This window comes from Falco biarmicus, chromosome Z (assembly GCF_023638135.1).
Source record: "Falco biarmicus isolate bFalBia1 chromosome Z, bFalBia1.pri, whole genome shotgun sequence".
Classification (NCBI taxonomy): Eukaryota; Metazoa; Chordata; class Aves; order Falconiformes; family Falconidae; genus Falco; species Falco biarmicus.
This window is the reverse complement of record NC_079311.1, coordinates 26,193,818-26,215,299: the sequence shown is the minus strand read 5'-3', so window position 1 is coordinate 26,215,299 and position 21,482 is coordinate 26,193,818. Positions and strand designations below refer to the sequence as shown.

Below are 21,482 nucleotides of genomic sequence, written 5' to 3'. Positions count from 1 at the left end.
TACTTAATTTTGCCTTATTTTTCACTCAAAATATTGTCTAGTTGACTACAAAGAAGTCCTAGGTAGAAATAGCTCTTCTCAGCTAGGTTAGCCTATTAAGCATGTTCCCAAGCTAACTCTTACTATACATCTTTTAGACCTGTGCTAAACCTAGAACAAATAATTGCATTTCCAAATTATCCCATAATTTGGTTAGAAGCAATGCTATCGTTTCTGATGAGAATGAGCAGCTGGTGTGGCTGTGTAGGGAGAAGTTTAAGGGTCTGAGAGTGCACAGCACCTCAACTCACCCCTCACAGCAAACACTGATTGTTACATAGAATGAGGTGCCAGGTAACTGCAAAGCTACTGGAAAAGGCAGTTTCTCCCTCAGTTAAGAAGGCAGCGATAGCATGGCATGACAAATAGTTTGGAGAACTCCACTGAAAACGAACATTTTATATTTCACATCCCAAGGACATGTTATCAAGGGCAAGAAAGAACTGGTCAGCTCAGCCTGTAGAGGAGAAAGATAACCTGGTCAAAGTGTAATACAAGGGCCAGGAGGCACTGGCATTTTATATTACAAACATCTTACCTTTCAGCAGAGTTAAAGGGGGTTAGAAGTTAGAAGGAAGGGGGGGACATCCAGCATTATGGTGTTTGTCTTCCTAAGTAACTGTTACACGTGATGGAGCCCGGCTGTCCTGGGGATGGCTGAGCACCTGCCTGCCCACGGGAAGTGGTGAATGAATTCCTTGGTCTGCTTTGCTTGCGTGCACGGCTTTTGCTTTACTTATTAAACTGCCTTTATCTCAACCCTTGATTTTTCTGACTTTTATTCTTCTGATCTTCTCACCATCCCACTGTGGGGGGAGGGAGCGAGGGGCTGCCTGGGGCTTAGTCACCACCAGGGTTAAACCACGACAGTATTTCATAATCACAATAGCTAAAGCCTTTAACACAAAAGATTACTTTTTATCAAAGATTTAACTAATACGTGACTTTTTCAAATTACTATTTTTATATATGTGTGTATATGTATTTATATAAAAGAGCATACAACTCATACACACATAGCTGCTAAATAAATACATGATAAATATAGGAAAACAGGTCAGTTGGTGGCAAAGAAAACAGTTACAAATATTTTGTCATTTATGAAAGAACAGTACCTCTAAGCCAACACTCGGCCTTAGGGAAAAAAAAATTAAAAAATAGATCTTTCACTAAATAGATTCACTGCAAATGTCAGACATGGTTATATTAAGCCATGGATATGATCAAGTTCTCAGACTCCACTGAATTAATCAGCTGCCCTGTACTACTTCTGGGGGAAGAGGGGGCACATTAACTTTGTGTCACAGGAGTTCCAAAACCTCCATGAAACACAATCACCCCTGCTGAAATCTCTTAAGTTGGATGCTGAACAGAAGCCTTCCCTATTACAGTCTGAGTATTAGCCATAGTAAGTTTCTCAGGGGAATAACACTACCTCTACCGATTTTATCATGCCCTTTCCTTGTGAAATACTTCACTGAAAATAATTGGAACCTAATGATGCTTCAGAGGAGTCTCTATGCGGGAAAAAGCAATAATAGGAAGAAATGTTATGTTTGAGACTATACATTCTTTTCACAGGATCCTTAGACATCCAATGGGAACTGTCAGAGCCACCAATCAATTAATTTTCTAATCTCTCTGTAATGAGTTTTTTCCTCCTTTAACCCTTGTTTGCCTCCTTTGTAGCAAACAGCTGATTTTTCACTTGTGTTTTCATTTCCTTCATTTTATACCACCCTAAAATGCTGAAGTGGAAGAAAAACGGAAGCTAGTCAGAACAACATATAGCATGCCTAGTCTTTAATTCTTTGGAACATGATAAGCTCAAAAAGTAGTACGCTAGGAAATGGATTTTTTCCTGTCCAAAACACGTGAAAGTGTGAAGGTCATGTTGGCAGCCTGCCCTGCATTGCTGTTAAACCCTGCAATATTCATGTTGACCTCTTTCTTATCATTCTAGTCATTTCTTCACACCATGTACTGAGTTCACGGACCAGTCCTACAGTTTTCCACAGAACTACTTGCAGATGCACAGAATATGAAGCAGTCACCTGTACTACTTTCTCCTGGAGATCTAAACAGGGCACAGGAAACCATCTTGAGGAAAAGAAAAGCAGGGTGCAGTCAAAGAAAGAAGAAAGCTTGAAGACAAAATGAACCAAAATGTGCTAAAACAGCAGTTAGATAGACATCTAACTTCCCCTATTGGAAATCTGGACTTGCCAAAAAAGATATGTGGGTCTGTTTTTTTTAACGTCATTCTGCTTTGTTGATTAACCTGTTTCTGCTCTTAAAACTAATTACACCATCTTGTGTCTCTGCTGTATAATTTTATCAGAGGTGACAAATCATGCTGGCAGTGACAGTCAACACTCAAGTGGCATGTATAGTAAAAGACAGTTTTCCTCAAATGAATTGCTGAAACCGTTAAATCTTTATCTAAATGCCCATAATAGCTGTTTTGTTCTCTGTGGCAGTTGGGAGAAAAAAATGTCTTCCAGAAAGCATTTTGGCAGCCAATCTGCTTGTTAATAAAACCTGGAGAAACATTTGTGATTAATATAAATAACTAATTCCACTTTTAATGCCTAAACGTGACAGTGACTAATTTATACAGTTTCGCCTGAGCTGCCACTGAGCAATGACAAGTGGGACTGCAAACAAAAAACGTTGTTGCACTGGTGTACGTTTCTAAGCAAAGCTACCACAGGTGCAGCACGACAGATGAGAAACCCTACCTCTGGCAACAGCTTCTCAGCATACTGGCTAATGCTCTGCTTGGGCCAGGGGGAAAGGGTCAGTGGTGAAAGCTTCTATGTAAGTTGAAAGTGGCAGATTTTGTACAGACATGGGAGCCAGTTACAACAAACTCTGAGGCTGTGAGGTGGCTGTTAATTAGTCGGCAGCATTTTTTAGTGCTGCAATGGAAGACAGCTAAACTCCTACCAACTTAAGTTCAGAACTCAGTACTGCAGCAAAGCATGTGGGCTGGAATGTGGGCACTTCGCAGCACACCACTGAGCAGCTGTCAAGGAGCTGCTTCATTCCTCAGAGGCAGTTTGTGATTGCACAACTACTCTAGTGAGACCCAGGTAAGATATACAGCACTATCAATGGTGAAAAATAAATAATATCCATATTTCAAGGCTTCAGACAACTGGTTTGACAACAGAAATCTTTGTCTTGAAATAAATGTGATATAAATGTTCTTACACATGATTATTAATTCAAAACTCCAGCTGCATTATAATTTGCCTGCTTATATTCAACATATTAATAAAATAATTTTAAAAGTCTTACAAAATCTAAGAACATTTGAGAACAGATTGCTAAACAATAACCTACCCATGTCATTTGCTCACATCTGAACTCCACAACACTGTCATCACCCTCACTGGAACATATCTTTATTTCTGACAAAACATGTTTTGCTTCTGCACTTCTCTCTGATAAAGAAACACATTTTCTACCTTGCTGATGTGCCTATGGACTTTTCACTATGCCATTCCTCCCTTCTACTTCTTGATGCTATTTACAGAAAGGACCTAAGGAAGCCAGATCCCACCTCCACGAAGCATGAATGAGAACTGCACAGATAACTCCATTTCCCTGGGTAAAAACAGGTTCATGACTTTTCTGTGCATCACCAGCCAGAAGCAGAGAGGTGTTAATACCAAGCCCTCTTCAAGAGGAGAGGCTGCATTCTTTTACAGTCCCCAAGATGTTGAAGACAGACGTCTCTTTTTCAGCCTAAGGCTACTTTATTTCTGCTCAAGATTTCTCAGGCAGAAACACATTCACATGTGTACAGACAGCAAGACCTGCTGCAGCTGCTGCTAGAGACCTTGACTTCAGTCTCAACAGAGGGCTTTGCTGCAGGATAATTCATTCTTCAATGCCTCACAGCTGAACATCTTCTGCAAACCCCTAAAATATTAGAGATAAGTAGTCCACAGTTTTTAATGATATAGGCATCAAGATACAGGAAGATGACCCAGTATTACTAAAAGCAGAGGTGTCAAAAAAAAACTACGTAGGAAGAAATCCAAGCCCCTATCTTCACAATATCCCCACTTACAACTCTTAAAACATAATGTATGTTAAGCCCTTCTAGTGTATTTTTCCCCGAACACATTTTAAACACCACTACAACTGAATTGTCAAGGCTCTTTAAATTGATTAATATGCTCCCATTCTGATTATCCTTCAAATAATTAAGATAATTTCACCCCCAGAAGATCAGCAACTGCAACGTTATTCCCCATATCCATCATGAGGAGCCTGGTTACCTTTGTGCACAGAGGTACCACACAAGTGAGACTCTGATACACCTTCAGGCCATTCTTAATTCCCCAAAGCAGTGCTGTATCTAGCTGGCTATACCACTTGATACTTTTAATATTAAATATCTATGATGTAAAAGGGAAGCCAGGGAGATTTTAGAGGCAGTAAAAATCTCATTTGACCAATAACATAGATCTGAGGATGACCTACTGCTTTCCTGAGGGAAAGTAGAAACATTTGGAAGTCTGAAAAGACTTTTCTGTAATTTTTCAGACTAAAGCACTTCTATGCATTTCTGAATACTCTGTGAAGAGTCTTATTCTATGTGATTTATATTGACTTGTCAAGAATCTTGGAGATAGCAGTATTAACTGCATATGCTTTTAATCCTAGAATCATTTAGGTTGGAAAAGACCTTTGAGATCATCAAGTCCAATCTTTAACCCAGAACTGCCAAGTCCATCACTAAACCACATCCCTAAACACTGCATCTACATGTTTTTTAAATACCTCCAGGGATGGCAATTCCACCACCTCCCTGGGCAGCCTGTGCCAATGTTTCACCACCCTTTCAGTGAAGAAATTTTTCCTACTGTGCAATCTAAACCTCCCCTGGCATAACTTGAGGCCATTTCCTCTTGTCCTATCACTTGTTACCTGGGAGAAGAGACCAACCCCCACCTGCCTACAGCCTCCTGTCTGGGAGTTGTGGAGAGCAGTAAGGTCCCTTCTGAGCATCCTCCTCCCCAGACTAAACACCCCCAGTCCCCTCAGCCGCTCCTCATCAGACCTGTGCTCCAGACCCTTCCCCAGCCCCGCTGCCCGTCTCTGGACATGCTCCAGCACCACAATGTCCCCCTTGCAGAGAGGGGCCCAGACCTGAACACAGGGTTCGAGGGGCGGCCTCACCAGTGCCCAGGGCAGGGGGACGGTCACTGCCCTGGTCCTGCTGGCCACACTGCTGGGGACACAGGCCAGGGTGCTGCTGGCCGCCTGGGCCCCCTGGGCACACTGCTGGCTCCTGCCCAGCCGGCCGTCACCCAGCACCCCCAGGCCCTTTCCCACCAGGCCCTTTCCAGCCGCTCTGCCCCAGCCTGTAGCGCTGCGTGGGGCTGGTGTGACCCAAGGGCAGGACCCGGCACTGAGCCCTGCTGAACCTCATACAGTCGGCCTCAGCCCATTGGTCCAGCCTGTCCGGAGCCTAGAGTCTTGGCTACCTTGTCTGAATAGTATGCATTACTGTGGAATAAAAAGAAAAAGTTATTGAGAATTCCGCAACACTCTTCTATTTTACAGCCTCCTTTAATATCAGAGGGTTAAGTAACTTAGAAACAGATTTGCTTCTTCTAAATCCAAGTATTTATGAAAATATGGACTTGAATGTTGAATACTAATTTATGAAACAAGATCATCAACCAATTAGTCAGCATGCGGATGCATTTTTTCATTGAGGGAGTCTGGGTTTGGTCTATTGCTTGCAGGCATGCATATATAACTCTGTATCATGACACAGTACCACCAGAGAAAGTGTTGCCTTGGTGAATTAGCCTGAGGAACAGGGAGACTAACATGATGATGACATGGAGGCAATGAAGTACAACACTGTTATTCCAAGTGTCACTGCTATGTTATTTTAATTTCTGTTGGCATCTGCTCCGTGTTACAAAACACATACTTCCAATACAACAGCTCATTAAACAGGTTTCAGTTTGCTCAGAAATCAAATTAGAACACTGTTACAGAGTTATAAGTCCTCAGATAATTATTAATAATACTCTCCACTCCTATGAATTCTTCCATTCAAGGAATCCGCATGCTTCATCTTATTAATCTCATAACATCCCAGTGAAGTACCACTGCAAAAAGCCCACCCACCACTGAAATGCAGTCACCACCAAGATGTTAAGTTGTAGTGTTGAACATCAAAACTGATTTAAAGCAAGGAATGATGAAAGGACCATCAGGATTTAAAGGACTGTGTGCAGTTCATTCAATTGTACTTCCAGCAGAACACTGGAATTTAAATACTTACTTTTAAGAAAGTTGCAATGGGATTTCTACTAGAACCACAAATGTTAAAAATTACAGTAATCCATAGCCACCAGTATGGAACATTCAGTCACCATTTCGTTTAGGGCAGGTGTGTCACATATGGCCTTATCAAGTTCTTAATGCTCCTTGGAGGTCTTTTATCTAAGTTCTAACCAATCTATCTTTTTAACATCTGTGATTTGATGATCATACAACAATATTTAATACATGCTTTACCCTACAAAATGAACTGGCTTTCATTGAGTATGTTTGGTGAGAAAGAAAAAAGACAGAAGAAAGAAAACCTTGTCCCTCACCCTTTCTGTCTGTGGGCACTCCCTCATTGTTCTAACATCTGAAATCAGTACCTCAGTAGAAAGCAATACAAGGCACTGGTCTTCCCACAGGACCTTATACAATATGCTCACGAGACAGCTTTCAAAGTTGCAGATGTGTAGTATGTCCTCCCCTCTTTTATATTTCTGCTGCTATTAGGATCTTAACAGCACTTGAATTTTTAAAGCACATGAATCCAAATCATCTTCTTTAAACTTATCTGAAAGACATTCATTCCCTTTGAAAAACTCAAACAAATGAGATCAGCACTTCCATGGGTTCTCTCTTCATTTTCATTTATGGATTTCTCCCGAGTCCCAAATTATTCCACAGCTTTTAATGCTCCCTTTGAGGAGCCTAAGAACTCTACCGATGTCAAAATCTATTAGACATTGGTGATTGTTTCTGCTTTCTTTTTAGCCGGACCAGCACTTGATTCTTCTGATGCTTTCTAACAGAAACCAGTCCTTTAATCTACACACTAGGCTAAGCATGAATTCCCTTTTAAAGGTCACCTTCCTTGTCTGTCTAATGTTATCAAACAAAAATATTTTTTTTAAGTACACATTTATCAAACCCTTTCAATTGCTTTGATTTCATCCATAACATCTAGAGTGATTCTGGTAAACCAGCCATCAAAGCAGGATTTGTAGTAGAGTGGCATGTCTGAGCCCACTGCTGTCAAAGTAGCATCAGTGTTTATGCTGATCAGATCTTGATTGAAAGGTTAATGGAAGACCTGGCAATAAACAATGTTTCCCCAAAAGGAAAGTGCAATTAACACACTAAAAATGTTTGTAATTCTCTCAGCATCCTTTAATAACACTCTTTAGTCAGCCTTCATTTTTTAGCTTTTGGTGAGAGCCAGGATGTCCAGAGAGAGAGAGAGAGTTCCAAAAGGGATCTTCTGACCTCATGTCTTCAAAAAGCAACAAGAAAACACAACACGAGCAGCACCTGCATTAACCAACACCTCCTGAATTGAAGACAGATGGCCTTTTTACACTTGCTGAGAGACAAGTCCCATCTTCACTTTCAAAACAAAATATCTGCTATTTAAGTCAACCATTTCAACAAGGAAAAAAAATTTTAATAACAGTCTAGCCTACAGAGTAAATACAATGACTCCACTGTCCCTGGTATAAGCTGAGTATGGCATGACAAGACTTACCATCAATCTGCTCTACTCATTTCTCCAGAGGTCACACAGCTCTCTAAAGCTAAAGTCCAAACTGTGCCCCAAGTCAAATCTTTGACTTTGAGTCCTGGTATTGACAGACTCAAGGGGAGGAAATACCCAAAGCAAGCCTTTTACAGCATATAAGTTATTGATACGAGGGGAAAAAAACATCCAAACAGGTGTTTTGCTGGAAGGTCTTCTCATACAATCATAAATTGTGTTCAGTGGAAAAAGCAAAATAACCTGTTCTCATGTATGGATAGTCTTATTTTGTCCTACAGAAAAATGTACCATGGGTATTGGTCAAGAAGCAAAATAGAGATTTAGCCAAGGACCTTGTGAGACAAGTAGCATTAGAAGAGTACAAAATGACCAACTGTCTGAACAAGCAGATACACAGGGTATGCGATGGGTGATTGCAAGAGATACCCACTCCGTATCACAATTACAAACAGAAGAACAGAAATTCCCAGAAATACAAAGTAATGCAATTAAATGGAAAGTAATTTATTCCCCATAACTGTAAGGACACTGTGAAGAAGAATCAGTATTAAGGGCATTGGTGAACATCAAGAAGCAATTCTCTTTTACATAAAGGCAACTTTAAAATCAGACTGACAGTGTCTTTACAATTATAGTGGCAAATGCATAGATAAAACATCCATTGTGCTTTCTTTGCATTTTCAAGATGGTATAATTTGCCCCTTACAATGAGGTCAGTTTGCTGGTTAAGAGATTTGTCTTTACTGGTATGACTGCTTACAGAGAAACCATATATTCTAAGCGTTGGAGGAAAAAAAAAAAGAAAAAAAGTGTTTCTAAAGTATTACTGATTAAATATTACTGTGCTAACCCAGCTGGAATACAGTAACAAAAGAAACAGCTGACTTCCTCCAAAAAAAAAAGTAATGTAACCTAACCTAACCATTAGCCAAGCTGCCTACAGTAACCTTTGATTGATTCTAATACTCTCCAGGATGCAACTGAGCAGTCACAGTGGTTTCTTTAGGTTATCTCCTTTTCCAGCAGGGATTTCCTCAAACAAGTCAGACTCAAAGTCTGAGGAATACTGTACATATGCCCTCAGACAGCACCTCCTACCAGCAGACCTACACTCAGTGGTATAGACTGCTGTACTGGCAACACCAACTGCTTCTGGACAGGCAGGATTTCCAGGTCTATAACAGGATGAAAAAAAAAAAAAAAAAAAGAGAAGTATAATTTTTGGGCAGGACTCACATTTACCCTTTCTGATAGGTCAAGATTGCAGTTCATAGTTTTTCTGTTTTGTGCTCCCATTACATCGATCTAAACCTCTGGCAAAAATGCAGAGATACCTAAATCAAATAATCACCTTACAGTGAGTTGTGTCTGTTCATGCAAAACATTGATACCCACTAATATTACACTGGTGCTCAAGCAAAAGCAATGAACTCTATGCAGCTGTTTAATACCATTTCTTGAGCACATGAAAAGTATCAAGTAACAGTTAATAAACTATAGTGTAAAGATTTCTCAGTAGTTTTCTCCTGTATAGTATCACAGGCTACTCAGCTTTGCCTCTATCAAATCCCCTTTCTTAATTCTGCTGTATTGAAACCAATCCTGAAAAAATAACAGCTGAGCTGGCAATCTGGGAAGCCATCCCAGGTTCTTAGTCACGGAAAGCTTTTGTTAGATCTGTGTTAACTTCCACAAAAAGAGGACAGTACCCTCCTATGCTAACTGCTGATTTGTACAGGGATATGCACAGTTCCTCCCTGTGAGTTGAGACTTCTAAACTCTGTCAATAATTCTTCATTAACAACCAAAAATCCTTACCATGACCACCACCAAGCAGTGGTAGTTCTGTGTCCATCCCCATCTCCAAAATTCAGTGGCTAGGCCACCTGGAGAAAGCATTCCAGTACAGGTTCTACTGCAAACATCTCAGGTGGAAAGGAGGGAACAGGAACGAGGCAACTTGATGATACTGATTCTAAAATATGCTTACAGCTTTGGGACAAAAAGCCAGTCACCCTCCCAAAAATTGACTTGGTCATGGAACATGGAATTGCATGGAACAGAGAAACTGCTAGAGGATTGCAAGAGAAACTAAAGGAAAATAACAGCACAAGCAAACACAAAACACTTAAACACACACTTCACAAAACATAGCAGAAGGGAGAAGAGAGGCTAAGTTCAGCTTAACTGTCATCAGATACTGTTACTCCCTCAACAAGACTTCAGCTACAGGACCTTAGTGGTAAGATGAGCTACCTACCTAATTAATAGGCAAAAGAAAGACAAAAAGAAGTGGAGGTATTAGAAACACTTTTTTCTGCTACTCTTTTTTTCCTTAAGATCTTTTGAATCAGAGAAGCTTCCAGAGGTGTGCAGATGGTTGTAGAGATGGTCCAGCTACCTGACAGCTGTTAGAGAAAAATGACAGCAGGATTCAAACAGTTCCATGGATTTTGGACCATGGTGAGGATGACTTCCAGTCACAGAGATGGAACAAGCTACCAGAAGAGAGATAATTTTATATTCAAAATTATGAAAAATCACAGGTTATCCTATAGAAGCAGCAGCTAAGACTGTTAGGGTGGAACACCATTTGAAGAAAAGCCCTCAGGAGGTAAGAGTCAAAAATTTCAGGAAAAGAAGGAAATAGTGCAGAGAAACAAGAATGCTAGGGAACAAATGCAAACCTGAAGAAAATCAAGGAAATAGGTAACAGCGGGTTCTCTAGCGATGTATTCTATGAGGAAAAGGAGTACAGGAGAGCTGGATGTTATTAAGAAGAAGGGTATATACAACCGTATGTACAACCTCATAAACTCAGTTTCTTAAGTTAATCACAAATTTAAGAACTATTAAAAGTATTATTTGCAACCATAATTACATCAAAGTCACAGAAGTATACTATCCTGGTGTGTTCAGGAGCAATATGGTTACAATGAAAGTTTCCTGAATTGACAATCAGCAGATGCATGCAAATAAATGGTGACAATGAATATATCGTGATAATGATACATTATTAAAGGCAATACAAAAAAACAGCACAAGTATTTTGAAACAAAATGAGAAAGACACATGCATGAACTCAAACTAGAAAGAAACAGTAACAAAAAATGGTTACATAAATAAATCCCTGGTGGAAAATAGGATTTTAAAAAGATGAAACTAACTCTTTTCTCAGTAAGAATGGAGAAAGAACCACTTTATGTTTAGCTACATTAACCTAAAGCCCGCTAACTGCCAGCAAAAACCTCCAAGAGAACAGCAGAGCTGCAAGAGAACTGTGAGCAAGGGTAAACCTACCTGGCCATTCTGAGAAAAGGGTGGAAGCAAATATAAATTACAATAATAACAGTGACCAAACGACTAAATAAACAATCCATATAAAATCTTGAAGGACATGATAAAACCAGCATAGATTTTCAAGGATAAATCATGTCAAATACCAAATTATTTGATGGAATAACTGGACCTATCACTCAGAAAAAAGCACATGCTGCAGCTTAGTATCAGTACAACTTCTGACACTACACCAATGATACATAGTTTTCAAGAAAGAAAGCAATGTGGTCCAGCTTAAATTGACACAGGAGCGTGGTTCCGAAACCGCAGTCAGGACTCTGCAGTAATCCGTACTGATCCGGTTATAGTAATGTCTTAATTTTTTTTTATTTCAACAGCCCTGATGTATATTTGCCAAGTTGTTACTAGTATTTTATTGAACACTTAGCACATTAATAAAAATAAACCACACGCAATTAAAGTAATGAAAATTATACCTGTATTTTGAATTATCTAATTATATAACATTATACATTTTAGGATCTTTTTTTACCCCTTCCTTGCTTTTGTGTTTGTCTCCCCTTGCACAGTGTCCCACCTTAACCTGCGTACCCAAACCTATGCTCCCTTCTGAAGGACATTAAAATCACTGTTGTACCAGCAAATATTTAGGTTTTGCTTTCTCTATATTTCATTTGCTTCTGTTTCAGCAGTAGTATTATTTTGTCTATTTTCAGGCTAATGTACACTGACCTGATGAGCACCTGTTAAGAACTAAGTAAAAATTGAGACTTTAGGTCATGATGTAATCTTTACTTTCCCAAGCCCACTACTGTGCAACCCCTAAGTAAATAAAAGTTAATTTTCTCTGAAAATATTTAATAACTTTTTCCTCTTTAAAAAGTAACTCAATCAGTACTTGTTGACTGCATGTCTGTGATGCTGACTCCTCTTCTTTAATGCAAATTTGATATCAGAAAGATATTTTTTCCTTGTATTTTCCTAGAATGAACATGCAAAGAAGGGAGATCCAAGTTCATCTAAGCAATATATGAAGGCAATGACATAACAAAGGAAAGTGGCATTTTCCAAACAATAGGTCAGAAAAAAAGACAGTGATTTTTCTCAGATTACTGCAGTTTCTAAAAATAATTGAAGCAAGAGGCAAGTCATGTTCTTAAAAGGTAAACTGCAAAGATTTTCAAAAAAGCACCAGACAGCAATTAAGCTAAACATCTATCCAACCACTTCTTATTTCTGTCTTTCCAGAGGTCTAGACTACACAAAGTATTTTCTAACCCTTAAACAGAATATACCAGACTGATGCTACACAGTGAGCCTTCCCTCTCCCCTGCACAGAGGACAAAGGTTTCAGATCTGCTGAGGAAAGGAAACCTTCCATGCTGAAGGAGTGATTTCTTCAACATGCAGATATAGAAAGGTAACAAGGGTGGTGTCTGTAGCCTGGACCAAAGCCTGTTTACAGTTTGGATGAGGAAACAAGGAACAACATCTCACCAGCTTGTTTCTTCAAGAAACGAAGATAAAAACATCCCAGGATGGACAACTCTCCCCTGAGAAGGTTTACCTGTAATTAACTTAGTGTACAGTGCTTCCCTGCAACTGTGGCAATGCCAACCTTGTTACTGCTCTCAGCAGAGTGAAACATGAAGGCAAAAAATAAATTACGGAAAAGAAGGAAAAGTGCTTTTGTGTCTCTGAAACGTGCCTAAAAATTTGATTTCAGTGAATACCAGGCCAGTAAGCTACTAGTACATGAACACCTATTTGCTGCTATTTTTTTGCTATTTTAACTTTCATTAAAAAAAAATAATTCCATCTAAATGCATTTGAATATCATAAAACTCTTCATATTTTAAAGCACTTTGGAACAATTATTTTGAAGGGAGCCCTTGACAGTTAAATGACTCCGTTAAATGAATGTTATAGAAGACACATAATGGTTTTTAGTGAAATATTGAATTTAACCACAAATGAAGAAAACCAGGCATAAGCAACCTGGGTGTATTTGAATAATAATGTCTTGCTTGAGAGTTCAATGGCTTTTGTATGTTTTAACAATGAAGCCATTAGCTAGACAGACCAAGCTGATATTTCTCATATTTTTTTCCTTCACTTTCATGTTTGGTTTTCACCTTTAGTTTCTTTCCTTTTTTTTCTTTTTTTAGAAAACAAATTTTTTTATTGTAGGTTGGGTTTTTTTTGTGGGGTTGGGTGTTTTTTTATGCTTGCAGCTACTGACGCCATCCCTGTGCTGCATTTTATTGTGATCATGCGATGGTAAAGATTGCTTTCCTTAGTTAAGTATTCCTGCTTGTTTTACTGATGATGCTCAGGAATGGAATAAAAAAACCCCAAAACCAACCAAAAAAAAGGCACCAAAAATCCAGTGTTCCAAGGGGGCCTAGTATTAGAGTTTGAATGACACAAAACTCCTGCTGAAATTAACGGGAAGCTTTTGTGAGTTAAGTCCTGACAGAAGCAGGACTGGTTCTACACAGTGCAGATTTATTTATCCTACAACATTATCCACTTAACTCTGACAGATAACACAACTTCTCATAACCATATTAAAAAACAGTTTTAAGTAACATTTCAGTTTATTATTATTATTATTGTTGTTGTTATTGTACTTCAGCACAGGAACAAGGCACTGTTCTTCTGATGCTGAACCACCACTCATTAGCGGGTTTTATTTGCTGGAAGAAAAAGAAATGAATGGAAAACTATCCACTAGGAATGTATTTCCCTACAGATTACGAAAGGCAAAGAAAAATCTCAATGCTGAAGAAATGAGGCTGAAAAACAGGGATCACATATACTCAGTGAAATGAGGTGGAATGACCGTTTCACAGTAGAAAGGCCAGCTACACATATGAAGGCAGTATTTATTGGGATCTACAGTCTTGTCTAAAGCTTTCAACTCTCTAGTCTGACACTAAAAACAGGAAAAAAATACGTTGCTGAAGCGAGCAAACAAAACTTGTTAGGAGTGGAAGATTCAGGTACAAACCAAACTGATGAAATAAGATCTTTGCTGGAGGATTAAAGAGATGAGACAGCTGAAGCAGTATCAACTGCACAGTGGGGTCAGGGAATCAGTCTGCTTAACCCACTGTTTTTTAACCTCCCAGGTTTTTTTTACTTCCTTAGACTCAGATGTCGTCCTGCATCTCCACTGGGTGCCCAGAGCAGCCCTGATGGAGGCCTCCACGGAGGAGACACTCGAGCCCTGGAAGGGTGCTCCCCGTTGCTTCAGGGAGCAAGTGGGAAAGTGCAAGAACCCATCCACCCTCCTCTGCTTGCCACCTGCTCCCACGGCACCCCCTGTCGCCCATGCTGACATCAACAGCTTGTCCAAGAAAAAGGCAGGAGGGGAAAAGGGGAGGAATTAAAAAAGGAGCCACTTGGTCTGATGCTAGAAGTATTCATCCTAAGTAAATATAACTATAAATACCACTGGACTACTGACATCAGCAGCTACACCACTTACAAACTTGGCAGACCCCACTTTCCTTGGGTGATAAATATTACAAAGAGTATTTCATCTGACCAAATAAGAAAATTCAGGAATTTCACATGCAGAAGATTAATTATTTTTTCTCATCTTTGGGGACAGCTTCCCTCCTACCCCTCTTGCCCCCTCCTCCTCCTCAGAGCGCTGGAATAAATGTAATAGTGCATTTTGCTCTAAAAGTCAGCCACGGTTCAGTGAACAAGGCTGCTATGCTATTTCATGTGAGAAAAGAAGCTGTGATTTAATCTTATTTTCACTAGCTAGATTGCTAGCTAATCTATCTGGGGATGGTTAAGTCTGCATTCACTGTAAGACATCTGCATTATATATGGTTTGGCCCGCTGTATTTGCACAAAGCCTAGGTGAAAAATTAGCTGGGTTTCTTGCACCTGCTGTGCAACAGTGGTAAATCTCTGTATACTCACAGATGTAGAAATATTCCCGGCCTGGCCTGAACTCAAATCCTAGTGAGAAGGGTGTGAACAGCTGGAATTTTTCCGAGAACTTCAATGGTCCATTCGGGGAATGTGGCCGATTACACTCCCACCTTTTGAACCCTTTGGAGGTGTGATCGCAGGAGCTGTAGCCATCAAAGTTCACCATGTATAGAACATAGCGTTCGGTCTTATCTTCTGGCACTGAGTCTTCATAGTGAGGGCAGAACACATCCAGGTAGTCATTGATGCAGACATCGATGTGGTAGTCGCCCCGCTGGAATCTGAAATCACAGGAAGAGTTCAGACATAAGCACAGTTAAGTCAGGATGACCTTGTTGCAGGGTAATGTTCTCATAAGATGGGCATCACTAAAGGCACTTAATTTCACTCCAGCCATGCACATCGACTCTCAGAAATAACCCTTACAATTCACCAGAGCTATCAGAGACTGCTTATGCAGAACTATAATCATACGACCTTCTGGATAAAGGTTTTGCTCTCTTCTCTTACAAAATGAGTTGTTGCTAACACACCCCAAGATATAGGCTATCTTTCCCTATGGCTTATTGAATAAACAAAGAAACTGTCTGCTTTATTTGGTTGTATTTTGCCTTTTTTTTTTTTTTTAATTGCAGAAAGAAGCAAGAAGCAGCAAAGAAGCCAAAATTGTATCAGCCTCCCCAAATCAGTGTCTATATAAACATCTACATATGCATGCAAATAAATAACCCAAACAAATCCTCTTCTCTGAATCAGGCAGTAATCACCCCTGTGCTTATAGCTGATTTGACTGCAAGTACTTATAGTTACTACAAGAGCACAAACAGGTTTCCTCTTTCTTCATGATTAGCAGCAGTTTGTCAAGATGCAAAGAAAAGCCTGTACTGCTTTTTAAAGATATTTGAAAAGCAGTGCATCTCCTTTGCCAAAAATACACAGTGGAGACATTGCTCTCTGTTCAGATAAAAGGATTCTGGGATATGAATTATCAGCACTCAGCCTAATGTGACAGCTCTGAATGAGTGCCAGCTGAGAAATGCAGCGCAAGGCACGGGCCCAGATGCACTTTATTATTACTGTTGTTATTATCATTGAGGACTCCTTAGAGATGTGAGATTCTTGTTTTGTTGGGGGTGGAGAGGGTGTCCTTTTTCCTCCCCTCCACATTACACTTACATTACTTCTCTAACGCCTACCACAGTATCTGGATGAAACTATGGGAACAAATTCACTGCCTCCATGGGAGCTTATACCATGATGGATTTAATGATTCCATAAACCAGGTCTGTACGTCTATCAAACTCCCTGGGGCAGCCAAAGGAACCAACCACTGACCTACTCCACTTCAGGCTGACTGAGCTACTTGTAGCTTCTCTCTTTGACGGCTCCAGTTGTCAAGTGTACCACAGAGCAATAAAAAGGCCATGACAGATTTAACTATAATACTTCTTTTTAGCTGAGGGGCATATTTTAAACACCTGATGGGCTTGAAATCTGCCATCTGGATCCTTCTATCTAATTTCAGAGAAAAAGCAATGATCTGCTGGCCCTCCAAGGATAAATTCAGAGCTAACTACACCTTTTCATATCCCTACAATAATTTAACTTCAATAAAATAGCTTTTTAAAGACAAAAAACTGAACATGCATCAAAGCATGATGTATCTGTATAATTTCAGCCAGTGCACAGTCTCATGGCTCCATTCTGTAACATGGAAAAGTCTCTCTGTACCACAGTTCTTCCAGGAGAATTTACATGTATCTGAACCGTTAGTTAAAAATATACTTTTGCACACCAGTGCTTTCAAAAACTGTCACCTGAACAGGTACTATCAACACATTTACAAGAACATATTGTTTTCAAGTTGCTGTCTGTTCTCTGTATCAGTTAACAGTATGCCATTTCTTACAGGTAATGAAAAAGAGTATCTTCTAAATTATGAATAGAGAAGCCACATCCTGGCAACCATAGCTCTATTATTTTTTAGGGGGTTTTAATTACAGTTTTAGTAAGTAAAAATTAATATATATTTTATCTCTCTGTGTGTGTGCATGCTTTTTTTACAACCATGCAGATGACAGACAATATAATTTTCTCAAGAGATTCTCAAGGTTACCTCTTGTATCAGCCTGTGCCTTCACAGTAATGCCGGATTACGGTTTTGTGACAGAGACTATATGCTTTCACAACTACATTTACGTAAATGCAGACATTCAGGATCCGAGTGGTCTCCTTAACATCAGACTCTTACAGCCTTATGTGAACTGATCCTCCACATTCTCTCTTAAGTCAAAGGAGAGAAACAGGAACTTCTCCAGTCCAACTCATCTGGCCTGTTTAGGCCCAAGGTAGGCTGGAATGAGATGGAGCACACTCCAGAGGCAGCTATCTTTCTCCTTTAACCAAAAGGAGAGTCTAGACAGACATTTCCCAGACACAGTCTGTGAACAGCTGAATTTGAAGGAAAGAATCCGACCACACAGTCTATGATAATGGAAATGATAAATACAAAAAGATAGGCAACTAAATTTGTGATCACACTTTAAATCCCTGTTAGCAATGAAATCAACCTTGTCATCTGCACCAGTGAGCTCTTTTACCGAACACTGCACACAGAGGTCATCTGACTCCCTGCTGCCAAAGTCCCCTATTGCGCTCCTGCGAAACCAGCGAAACCACAACACAACTGTCCTCTTTGATCACTGGTATTTTAGTAGATTCATTCTTATTTTTGCTTCCTTAAGTGCTGAAACACTTGAGAGTCTTCGTTCGCCCCAGCACACCCTTGCCTGTCAAACAGGTGGAAAGCAAAAACCAAGCAAATGCAAAAGCAGGTCTGCAGGCGAAGCGCACAACCAAGTCCTCTTTACCCCAGTATCCTTCCCTCCCAGCTCCCCTGCCCTCCCAATATTTTCATTCCAAAGTCATTCACTGTAGCCAGAAAGTGTTTACATTTACATGTCTGAAAAGGGAAGGAGGTGGTGCATATTTTAAGTGATCTAAACTGGCCTTTAACTGATACTCCTGGCACAGCGGTGAACCTGCTCCATGGAAAAATGTACCAAGGTATTTACCAAGCAGCTCTGAAATGAAGTCTCTTCACTCCATATAGTAACAGCAATACTGAAAAGAGATTATTAGCCAACTAAGAAGCAGAAAGCTGGTATTTATTTCTCCTCATGTAATATCTTAAAGAAGTCAGTAATCAAAACCTCAGCATGCGTACTGAAGAGTTGTAGAACTAATTTTGTTTTTCCAAAAGGGGCTACAACATGTCCAGTGTGCCTCCTGGAGCAAACTGAGACCATTCTCGCTTCTCTCTAGCTACAAGGCAGTGTGTTGTATTTACCTCTTGAAGAGGAAACACAAAGACCTCTAATGTGAACAGAAAGGCAAGGGATGGCCATGAACAACTCACAAAAAAATCCATCAGTTCATACTCCTCAAAGCCATTAGAGGAAACAGTTCAGAAACACACTTCCAAGAATTTAAAACCACAACAGAGAGAAAAGCACTTAACATTTACAGGCTGAAACCCTCTTATAAATAGTGTAATGTCAGGTATTAGAGTGAAACAAAAGTTCCACTTCAAATGAAAGCGTCTATCGATGTGTACCAAAGCCACCTACATATATTAAGGAACACAACATATAAAGGGAAGGTGGAATCCATTAACAGATTGGTGGAGATAACCAGAATAACAAGTCTCCTGTTGTCTGCATTTAAGGTTTAATAAGTTTGTCCCTTTTTGCACTCCCACTCAGAACAGAAAGCTTGTTTTCCAACACTCTCTAGTAATGCTACTCCTGTGTTTTTCCTTTTCTAGGTTAGGTCTTCCAGCTGTTCTGGCAGATCCTCATCTGGACTCCCATGCCCTTCTGAAACCATGCAGTGATCAGGGTCTTCATAGAAATCCCACTACAAGGAAAAAATCAGTCCTATCTGGATTTTGCATAAAAGAACATTGTGTTGTGGTAGAAACCAGCCCAAAAGGCTTCTCCAAAACTCTGAGAGGATCTACAAACCTTTTAGCAATAATGTCATTTGTGTCTGTGCACTCTGGCTTACAGACAGCAAAACACAGCTATTCCTCAAATATAATGAACCTTTTTTTTTTTTGTCAGGTGGCATTCAAACAGTGTCTTGGAAATGTGCATACTACAAAGCTACCTATTGGGCAGTAGGGCTTTAAAAGTCACTTTGAAAACAGAGGTGGATAGTAAAAGTACCTTCTAAACCTAAACGTTTCCATAACCAACGAACATCAGCTCGCTACACAAAACTCGCATACTGTTTCCAGCAAAGACAATCATGTGGATGTTTCTGTGTCAAGTGCCAGCGATGACATTTCCATGTATTGAGGATGCAGAGAAAGAACTTCATGGCAATTTTAACCACAGAAACACAAGACTAGCAAAACATTTCAAAGTAATTAATGTCTTCTGTGTTCTGTTTATCCATTAACACAAGTGAAAGTACACAGTCTGTGTGCATGTTTCTCTTCATCATTTTAAGCCCATCTGAAGCATAAGTGGCTTGTCTTGAATTTAATAACTTTGCTGGTCACTGAAACAAGTGATGATTTGTTTAAACAGATATTTAGAATGCAGTAACAGTGTTGTTTGCTTGTTTCTTGTTTCTTTCTTCCTTTCTTGCTTGGAATAAGCACTATAAAAATCCAGGTTAAGAACAGCACAAATAACACTAATTGACCATTACCATTTAGATAGATAAAAAAATGCAATAGCTTCTGCTTGTTGCCTCCCATACCAATCTTATTAGTTATATTCTATCACCCTTCCTGCAAAATTGACACACCAGATGCTCTGCTTCAAGGTAAGTGTACTGGAAAATTTTGCTTTTACTATGTCAACCTTTCTTTATTTGGAGTCTGTTCTGTCAAATGTATGTGGCAAGGCTTCATTGTGAACCAGAAAAGACTTCAAATAACTGCTCCAACAATGATTTACAAAATTCTGGTCTTCAGTCGTGCATTAGAAGGGATCAGATGCAAATCTGCTGCCTGGAGCCTGCACAGCCTGTAACACCAATGCACAGAGGACACTGCCATTGCTAAACACCTTACACCAGCTGCCTTGCTCTCAAATTGCAATCTGAAATGCAAGGCAACATTAACAAAATTCACTGAATTGATTTATTCTTGGGGTAAATACAAACTATAATTACCCATAGTTCTCCAGAAAGAGCATAGCAAAAAGTTACTTGTTCTGTTCCCCAAGTAAAAAAAGGCTTCTCTGAGCAGCACATGTCCATACCCCTGTAACTGCTGCTCACCCAGCTCCTCCTTTTTGCTTTCACAGCCACTAAGCCATTTTAACTAAATTTAACGGAGATTGAGAGGTCCCAGATAGAAGTCCATTCATACAAGCATCATGAAAAAAGCAGCCAGATCAGAAGATCCCATAAATATACCAAAAGGCTGAAGCACCAGTAGGTTAAATATTTCTATTAGAATATAGAAACGACCGCCAGCAGATTAAATGTTATTGGAATATAGAAACACCTCTCACAAAAGTACTAAACACAGGAAAAACTTCAACTGGAAGAATACATAAATAGATTGGAAATTAAGTTTATTTCTATTAGCTAGTTATGAAACTATTTGCTAAAATTATTAATAACAGAGGAATGAAAATAGTGTAGGTATTTGCATATGCAATAATACACAAAACCCAAACATTTTCTGGAAAATGTTAACATCCTTTAAAAGAACAACATATAAATTGCTCTTAGGATGTGGTGAAGTCAGTTATTTACCATTCCACACTACTGAGCTTGCTCACAAGCTTTTGCCTCTGTTTAGGTGACAAGTGCAGCACATTAGGCTATTCCACTCAACTCACAAGCTGTGGCTGGAACACAGCAGGGTAACTTGTGCCTCGTCATTCTTTTACACAGTTCAAGCAAGCCCCCACATTTCAAATAACTTAAAACCGTTAACTGTGATGGGGGAAATCATGCGGTTGTTAAGTATCTGAGGGGTTGTGGGATTAAGTGTACCATTTTACTGCAGATAATTTTAAAAATGCTATTTCTGTGCTATGCAAAAATAACCTCTTCAATGCTTTTCTGCTCTTTTTACTGGCTCTGTCACAACATTTAATAAACTCTGTTCCCATAGCTCTGCTGACATCAACAATGATACTGATGCACAAACAATGAAGTAATCAAAGAGCTATTTTAATTTTAGCTCTATTCAAACCAAAAGAAAATTCAACGTTTTCCAGATGCTAAGAGAAGTGGGTTTGCTAACAGTAGCAAGCCAGTGATATTTTAGATCTCTAGCAGGATATTGCTACCCAAGCAAACAAAAAACTCCTGTAATATACAG

At 39.5% G+C, this 21,482-nt stretch overlaps 1 protein-coding gene across 1 annotated transcript in view; it reads right to left on the bottom strand.

Annotated features, from left to right (window-relative positions):
- Window positions 1-21,482, bottom strand: part of EFNA5 (ephrin A5) — a 212,944-nt gene that overhangs the window by 26,714 nt on the left and 164,748 nt on the right. Inside the window, exon 2 of the mRNA XM_056325373.1 lies at window positions 15,119-15,411. Within this exon, the coding sequence (XP_056181348.1) occupies window positions 15,119-15,411 (293 nt within the window). The remainder of the gene's footprint in view (window positions 1-15,118; window positions 15,412-21,482) is intronic.